Raw genomic sequence first — 9,244 nt, forward strand, 5'->3', positions numbered from 1 at the left:
ATCAAAATGAGTGAATGTTGTTTTATGCAGCAGTTAACAATATTTCAGCTGTCTGGCAAGGCAAAAAAGTACTTACAACCATCTGAAACGACCAACACCACGGGTCATGTGGACCACAATCAGCCTAGTCACACATAGTAACCACCTGACCCGTGAAGATTCGGGGTAAAATAGGTATTGAGCAACCCATGCTTGCCGTAAAAGACGACTATGCTTGTCGTAAAAGGCGACTAACGGGATCGGGTGGCCAGGCTCGCTGACTTGGTTGATGCATGTCATCGATCCCAATTGCGTGGATCGATGCTGATGATGTCAATAACTGGATTATTCGGTCCAGACTCGATTATTTACAGACAGCCGTCATATAGCTGGAATATTGCTGAGTGCGGCGTTAAACAACAAAACAACCAACCAACCAATCGTAACCACCTCGTTATTTAGGTAATAGGGTACTTGCCCGGGAATACAACCAGGGTCATCACGCAAACTGAGGAGGATTGCATATCACACATGTGTTACCTTGTAAGTGCACCAGCAAGCGAAGTCCACCCCCCAGTCATGGAGATGAAGCTCGACATTGCCCACAGCATGAGCTAGATCCCATCCCACATAGCAACCCTTGGCCTGCCCGGCCTTGGTGATGGTGGGCATGTCAAACAGCTGGCCTGTGTAGTACTGCACACCGGGTAGACAGATCACCGCTATTGAGTCCCCTTCTTTCTGGATCCTGGCAACTATGTCTTCTGTGCGCAGGGTAGTCTCCCCCTTAAACAGCAAACGTTAGGACTTGTAATGGAATGCGTGAATTCAGTTTAACGCAGCATTTAACATATTTCGGTACTATCTGTTTGGCGTGAGAGAAAGGACAAAGTGATGAAAGTGATGACGTTTTCAACTTAATTGAAACTTAATGAAACCAACGAGAACGGGTATGGTGTTGTCAAACCAACAGTGAAAATTAGGACGAGGTTGGAATTCGAATCCTATCATAGAGTTCTGGCACGGATAGATTTAAGTGGAACAATGCGACAATTTTAGAGAATCGGAAATCGTAGCAGAGCTCCAATTTGTCTAAAGTCAACGTAATGTAGTTTCGGTGAGCCTTCAATAACCCACCATCGCTACAAACAATGACGCTGTGTTGTGGCCTCACCTGTCTGGGTTCCAGAAGGACTAGACTTTCAGCTGGGTCGTAACCATGGAGCTTTATTTGACTTTCAAATGCATACTGAAACAAAATAAAATAAAACCTGATGCAGTGACAAGATCAGTTGGACAGCCTACCTGGTCTAGAGGATACAGCAGCTGGAAACCTCCAGTAGGGAGGTGATTCCATCCCCGCTCGCGTAATTCCAAGTAAGAATATTGCACTTGTTGTAACTCTGTTACTCTGTCTGGCACTCAACATTAAGGGGATGAAACAAGGGGATCCAGACATTTCCCCGAATGGACATTACACAACAGGACATGTCCCAACTCAAAGTTGGGACATTTTTTCCAGAGGGCGTTTTCTTACATTTACTATTAATTCGATCTTCGTGTACCTTTCCACTCGTATATAGGTAAAGTAAGACAAAAATGTTGTCAGAAAGCGAAGCGCTGTGGGAAAGAGGTCACTCAAACAGTTAATGCATTCTATGTCAAAGAAGATCAGATTTGGTTAAAATCCGTCGAGAATTGTCCATTTCCGGAAAATGTCTGCACTCTGAAACAAGAACTGGTCGGGTCTGAGTCGGTATACAGTGTCTGAGTGGGATAACCATTTTAAACTGCGGCATGGCATCTCAGTAGACTTGCACTATGAAACCGACATTAGTCCTGTTGGTTAACATTGAAAGAATGATACAATATTACAATTTGAGTTGCAAGTTGCTTTTTTAAGCTTGCTGATGACACACATTTGGATTTGGGAAAAAAATGAGGCATCCTCTTTTCATATTTTTGTGTGTGAATGCGTGCTGTAGTCTGGTGGATTGAAGAAGTGGTTAAATGAGATTCGATGCCTTTATTTCGTCCACTACACAATTTGTAATACAATTATTGATAACATAAAATATGTGGTATTCCGCATGGCATTGATGACAAATCCCCCGTCCCCAACAAATTCTAAAGAACAAATCATCTGTGTGTTACTCTAAGTCCAACTTGGTAAGAGAATTTCTTTCTAATCTGTCTATCGGTATACAAGATTATTTCTTGAGCTATCAGAATACAATGGAATTTGGATTCGGAACTTTGTATTTCTTGTTATTACAAAAATATGAACATAGTCAAAGTCAAACGACGAAAATATAAATTCTAAAACTCCCTAAAACTCCCAACATGCACCAGTTGAGAACCTGCGTCCCGTTGTACAAAGCGATCTTAGTGCTAAGGTGATCGTAACTCCCATACATTAACATAGACTTACGACAGTCGTAGCGCTAAGGTTGTTTTGTACAACAGCACTCTGGTCTTTGTGTGTACACAGTTTCAAGAACGAGTACCTGTTAGGTTTAGAGATATGGTCCGGACAAACACACCACTATGAACAGAGTCAAAGTCAAACTTGTTGCCAGAGAAACGGAAAAATATATATTCTAAAAACCGTTCGTGCAGCGTTTCATGAAAGAATACCTATTAGTTTTAGAGATATGGTCCGGACAAATGCACCAAAAAGAACAGAGTCAAAGTCAAACTTGTAATTATGGAACAGGAAACAATTAATTTTCTAAATAGACAAAGACACCACTTGAGTCCCTGCTTAATACAGAACCAAGTTTGGATGAAAAATGTTGAATAGTTGTTTTTTATAACTACCTACCTTCGTTTTTGCTTAGTCTGACTTGTTTCCATGGAAACCGGAAATTCGTGCAATACGTACTAACGATGGGGCCAGTTTAGATGTCAATCGTGAATACTATGGCGTCATAAAACAATAACTGACGCCACATGCTTCCATGAAAACTAATTCAGCCTTGTTTTCAGAATGCAAAGAAAACACAACAAAATCGAAGTATTAATCAAACACTTTATATATCGGATGCTAAGTCACGTGTTTTTCAATTTTCAAATATCATACATATCATAACAATTATTCCGAAGATTTCTGCGCTTCGAATCCTATTTAACAACACACATGATGCTCATGATGTCAGTCACTGGGTTGTCGGGTCCAGTCTCGATTATTTATAGACCGCCGTCATATAGCTGGAATATGGGGTATTTATGTGAAACTGCGGCATGGTATCTCAGTGTGGTAGCACTATAAATCGGCATCATTACGGACTAGGACAAGCAGCCACACACACACACACACACACACACGTGCATGCACGTCGTTATATAAGTGCAATATCTTTGACGCGATGTTAAACCCAATTTCACCTCACCACAACACAGTCAGGGCGCTAACGCGTAACCGGGTATAACGCGAACACATTCTTCCCATGGGAGTCGCCTTGTATATATGCACACATGAACACACAAAATACACGCATTCCATTTCAGCAAGTGCTATTATCAAACTTTAATCACATAAAATTATCAGAAATAAATTCCTATATGCATGGTGGCTGATTAGGGTTTATGAGTGCGTTTGTCTCACTTACTTCCCGCTATCGTATTATTTGATGTTCAATATTAATCTACGTCCCTGTATCGCATTTCTATATCGCCTTTACGCTTCATCGCCATGTCGCCATGTCGTGTCGTGTTATCGCAATATCGCATAGCCTTGTCGCGATATCGCGTGGATATCTCAAGGCGATATGGCGATGGCCCTAATCATTAACAATAAATATGCACACTCACTGATTTTTCAAAATAGAAATGTTGTATTCAAAATTTGAATTCATTAAACAGCGTTAGAAAAACAAACAATTACTTATACTCACGTGATCAGATGGAAATGACTTGCTTTCACACATAATTTTGTGTCTTGTGGCGGTTGGTCGGTAAAATGAGATCTAGACAAAGAATGAAATCAATCAGGTCAAAACCTTGTCATCCACCTAACGGGTGGAACACCAGGCTTTGTGGGTCAATAGTCCCAGACCAACCTAATACTGGCATGCCTGGTGGAAAGTATATAACCCAATTTTACCTTTCTGTAAATGTTAGTGTATTTGAGTGGGTGAGTGAGAGATTGAGTTGGCTCAATGTTGGAGGAAAGACGAAATTGACGCAGGTCTTGGACGTTTTCCAAATGTATTGAAACTCGTGTGTTGACTAAACAGGAATTGGTTCTGTTCAGTTAGTTTTGGCATATTTTATCCTACTTAAAGGAATTGGGCACATGTTACCACAATTTAGATCGCCGTCTCTAGATGCTTATTTACAATTATAATACATTAAATGACAGAACGGAATGAAAAGTAAGGGAGATACGTACATAACATTGCTCACTCAAACCTATCTGTTTCCTATATATACACTTGCACGTTCCTAAAGATCAGGAATCAATCAGAGTCTTCACATGGATTCGCTCGCCCAACCGTGCCCTATGTATTTTAATAGTTCTTTTCCAATGTAGACTTACCAGCAATAAATGAAGATTCACGGTCAATCCGTTCATGAGAGCAACTTCGCCATGTTGGCCTCCTGGAAAAGGATGAACATGAACAGGCATTAAGTGAGTGAGTGAGTTTGGTTTGACGCCGCTTTTAGCAATATTCCAGCAATATCACGGCTGGGGACACCAGAAATGGGCTTCGCACATTGCACCCACGTCGGGAATCGAACCCGGGTCTTCGGCGTGACGAGCGAACGCTTCAACCACGAGACTACCCGATCGCCCCTCTTACTTAGTACTCTAACTTCTAAATGCCACTCAAAGAAATGAAGAACCATGCCTCACTGTTTGCCTTATTCAGACCTGTTCTTACAACCTCGATGGTCAGCGAGAGGAGCAGGTTTTGTGAGTGAGTGTGAGTGAGTTGGGTTTAAGGCCGGTTTTAACAGTATTCCAGTTATATCACGGCGTGTCAGCTTAATGTGGGAGGAAAGCCCGAAGTGATGCAGGTCTCAGACGTTTACCACTTCGGTGAAACCCACGAGCACGGGTATGGTGCTGACAAACCTAGAAACATAATTGGGGCGAATCGGGATTCGAACCCACAATCATAGGTTTCTGGCGTGCCCAAGGGACGCAACTCTGCTCAGCGAATCGCGGCGCCTGAGACGACTAGGCCACCCGTACCCCATTTTCTCATGAATTAATATACTGCATATAATCAATGTTTTCAGGTTTTGGTGTCGGGCTACATGGAACAAAGTTTAACATTCCTGACTTTCGAATGAATGAATATTGTTCAACGTAATTTCAGTCTTATAAAGGCAGTCTGTACATAACTAAGTCTGGACAGGGAAAACACAATTGTTGTGGCATAAACAACGACCAATGCCGTTACGACAAACAACACATTAACATTCAGCTCTGCTAAAAAAAACAGCACACGTTAATTCTTTAAAACGGAGAGATGAGTGGTGAGTCATTTGCTTTTTTAAATCACAATATCATAATTAAAAACATCACAATTTAATTGGTGTTTAAAGAATCTATTTGACTGTGCCTACCTACAACCTTGGCCATGTCGCCATCAACGCACTCATCACAACTAACCCAGGGCAACTCGCCGTGCTGGTGGCCGTGGATGGCACTGAAATAGGAGTGTGTCTCACTTGTACATTTATTGCACGATTATATCCCAACCTGTACAAAAGACCTAACTGCTTTACATAATCATTAGCCGCTCAATTCAGAATTGCGAGAGTTAGGGGTGCTTTCGAAAACGCCATTTAAAAAGATGAAAATTAATACATATGTGGTGAATATGATAAAGAAGGATATAGCTGATTTTACAACGACACACGGACCATCATTAGATTTTTAAAATAGGGGCGTGTTATCGCCTAGATCTGTGGATGATATGTATAAACTTCATATTAATCACCATCTAATCAATGTAATCTTTCACAGGAAATTTGTCTTGAATAACATGAGAAGTAATGACGGGAAAACGTTTTAGTGCTACTTTGAGAATAATTAAACCCCGAGAATGTCCCTCCAAATCAACGTTCCGGGAAATGACAAGGGTATGAAATCACAACACATGTCTGAAATAAAGACAGTTGATTTGACAGGGGAGTACGAATCCATCTCTGTTCTTTCATCTAACAGATTTGGGTTGGTGAGTTGAACTGAATCTACAGACAGTCACAGACATCACAGCCGCCGTCATGAGCGTATTCGATACGCCTTGATTATTAACGGAGCTTCAGAATCCTCTTAGACTTACATTTTGGACCATTTTTCTAACTGTGTCTTCATATACTCTTCTGTCTTCTTGGGGCAGAGACCAAGAGAGTTGCCGACAAAATAAACACAGTCATCTTCAGGGTCGACTAGCGACTGGTCAGCTACAAACAATAAACCCATGGACATTTTACGAACTACAGAACATTGACTGTATTACATCTCACAGTATAATCTTAACGAACATGAAATTCAACAAAAGTAGGAGTGTGCCTCGATGGGTCACTGTCAACAAAGTACAATGATAACTTGGCAGTATCCAGATGATTATACGTATTTACTGAAACAAAGCATTTCTATAACAAATAAACAAATAAATAAGTAAAACTGTTTCCATGACGTGCAAAACGATCTGATACGAAACCAAGTAAATCAAGACGTTGCCATTTAGAGTAGAGAAGAAGAAGAAGAAAATTATTTTATTTACGTGTCACACACTGGACAACAATGACAATAAAAATACACAAATAGTGTGTACAGTATCCGGCCATTATGGCCTTCGAGACACACAGGACGTCACATACATATGAGCAAAAATGAGAAATATCACAGTACATACATTTACATAAAAATGAGTTATCACCAGTGCAAGGTGAGTGAGTGAGCTTTATTATTATTCCAGCAATATCATAGAAAAAGGTCTCACACATTGTACCCTACATTGGGAATCAAACCCGGGTTTCGGCGTGACGAGCGAACACTTTAACCACTAGCCTACCCCACCGCCTACTTACTGTTCATAGTGAATCGTACTTCCGATATACCGATTTTCGTTTTATTGAGTAAAGCTAAGGAGTAATGACCTTTGAACATGCATGTAGACGTTCCAAAAACTAACCGTTCGCACGTATGGCTGGATTAACAGGTTTTCACAGGAATGTAATTCAATTTGCAATTTCGAATACGTTCCTCTGAGTTCAGAGGGGGCACGGGTGGCCCAGTCGTCTAAGGCGCCGCAATTCGCTGTGCAGAGTTGCGTCCCTTGGGCACGCCAGAAACCTATGATTGTGGGTTCGAACCCCGATTCGCCCCAATTATGTTTCTAGGTTTGTCAGCACCATACCCGTGCTAGTGGGTTTAACCGAAGTGGTAAACGTCTGAAACCTGCATCACTTCGGGCTTTCCTCCCACATTAAGCTGACACGTCGCGATATGACTGGAATATTGTTAAAAGCGGTGTTAAACTCAACTCACTCACTCACTCAGACTTCGGGATTAACTAAAGCGCGGCTGTTCGCTGTAGTGATCCTTGAGGGGTCACAGTGTTATAACTTCTACTTCTACTTACCAAACATGATGTCTTTCATTTTGGGATAGTGGAATTCTTTCCTGAAAGCTTGAAGTTCATCCTTTTCGTCCATGAATTTGGCAAACCGCTGATCCGTCACTTGTAGACCAGCCTCAACAGCAAGGGCAAACAGACGTTCTGACGGACTTTGCTTGGACATTGTTGATAAACTAAAATAAGAGTTTTCAGAATTAACAATAATGAATAAGAATGAATTACAGGCATGGTGAAACAAAACGTTTGACCATGCAAATTACCATGCATATACTGATCATGATTCTAATGCTAGACGCCATACCCCTGAACGCTGCCGTCCTAGGGGATGCTGGGGTATATCATGTATACACGGGGACTAAACCACCACGACTCGGCTGCGAAGGTCGGTGAACAACCGCGACTCGGTCGGTGCACAACGCACTCCCTGATAAAAGTAGGCCGTCGTTACATGACCAGACAACGAATATGTACTACGCCATTGTAACTCCACTCGCTTGGTGAGAATATGCCATGGATCACGACAGTATATTTGTGTATTGTCTTGCTCACTGGGGACCAAAATGCCCCAACACAAATGTCCGGTATTGAAACCGTAGGTTTTTTTTGTATCATCACAAATCATAAGAAATGATAAAATGGTACTTAAGACACCTTGCTGGGGGTCAAATAACTGTCTGGCCTCGATATAGGGAATTGGCTATCGGGAGCTAGCCTTGAAACAAGAGAGGAGAGAGATGTGAGGTCCTTAGGGTTTATTCAAGCAAGTGTGCCGTGGACCAACACCCAAGGAGTTATATACCCCCACAGCTCTACTCGTATCACATGAACAATTACATTGATGTTGTAATTTCCGTCTATGTTATCTGCCATACGCTGTCAAAGTTGATTACACAAAACATGTGGTAATACAACACTTTCAGTATTGCCTAACAAGTGTGGATTTTTATTACAGTTTTAGATTATGGTCAAAACCTGGTGCCAGCTGGCAGCAAAACATTATCAAGAGAATAAAGGCCGGTGCGGACGAACCCGCCGAAGATATATTTGATTACGTAATTTATTTGCCAGCCGTCATGGCCGACCAGTGCCGACAAATACGAGAAATACTGGTCTTGCGACTTCTGAATTTTAGAATTTCCTTGGTTAAGTTTAATTTGTGTAAAATATAAAAAAGTGTAATGTAATATACACACTGCTATAGTACTACAAAAAAGTAATACCGAATGAATGGCCCAATCTAACATGACGTAACTTAGTTCTGAGCCAGTCGAGTTCTCCTCATTGTGGAAATGTAATTTGACTCATGTGGCAACATTATTAATGGAACACTAGTCTCACCAAAAAATTCAATGTAATGTATTACAGAAAAACGGAGAACATTTTGCTTGACGTCATGGCTTGTTATATGTCTTTCACGATTAATTACGCGAATACCATGGAAATATCCTGCAGGACTGCAAGCATGACGACGAAATAAAAAGTCCAAATACATTGATTTGATCGTTTTGTCTTCACGTCTTTTTCCCTGTTTGTGGGTTATGATAAGTTGTGGTCACAATTAAAAGTGTCCCCTCCTTTTCCAAAAACAAACAATTTTTAAGAGGACAAAGCCATCGATATCCCTCGCAATGGTAAATACTTGTCGTGAATATATATATGAAACT

At 41.2% G+C, this 9,244-nt stretch overlaps 1 protein-coding gene across 2 annotated transcripts in view; it reads right to left on the bottom strand.

Annotated features, from left to right (window-relative positions):
• LOC139475384 (kynureninase-like) overlaps window positions 1-9,244 on the bottom strand; it is a 55,224-nt gene that overhangs the window by 9,245 nt on the left and 36,735 nt on the right. For both annotated transcript variants that reach the window (XM_071258612.1, XM_071258605.1), the window contains exons 2-8: window positions 7,584-7,753; window positions 6,279-6,399; window positions 5,557-5,639; window positions 4,520-4,581; window positions 3,876-3,947; window positions 1,154-1,228; window positions 520-765 (exon numbers count right to left, since the gene is read on the bottom strand). In XM_071258612.1, the coding sequence (XP_071114713.1) occupies window positions 520-765; window positions 1,154-1,228; window positions 3,876-3,947; window positions 4,520-4,581; window positions 5,557-5,639; window positions 6,279-6,399; window positions 7,584-7,743 (819 nt within the window). In that variant the 5' untranslated portion in view covers window positions 7,744-7,753. The remainder of the gene's footprint in view (window positions 1-519; window positions 766-1,153; window positions 1,229-3,875; window positions 3,948-4,519; window positions 4,582-5,556; window positions 5,640-6,278; window positions 6,400-7,583; window positions 7,754-9,244) is intronic.

The sequence above is a fragment of the Haliotis cracherodii genome, unplaced genomic scaffold (genome assembly GCF_022045235.1).
Source record: "Haliotis cracherodii isolate W230 unplaced genomic scaffold, xgHalCrac1.p SCAF_1, whole genome shotgun sequence".
Classification (NCBI taxonomy): Eukaryota; Metazoa; Mollusca; class Gastropoda; order Lepetellida; family Haliotidae; genus Haliotis; species Haliotis cracherodii.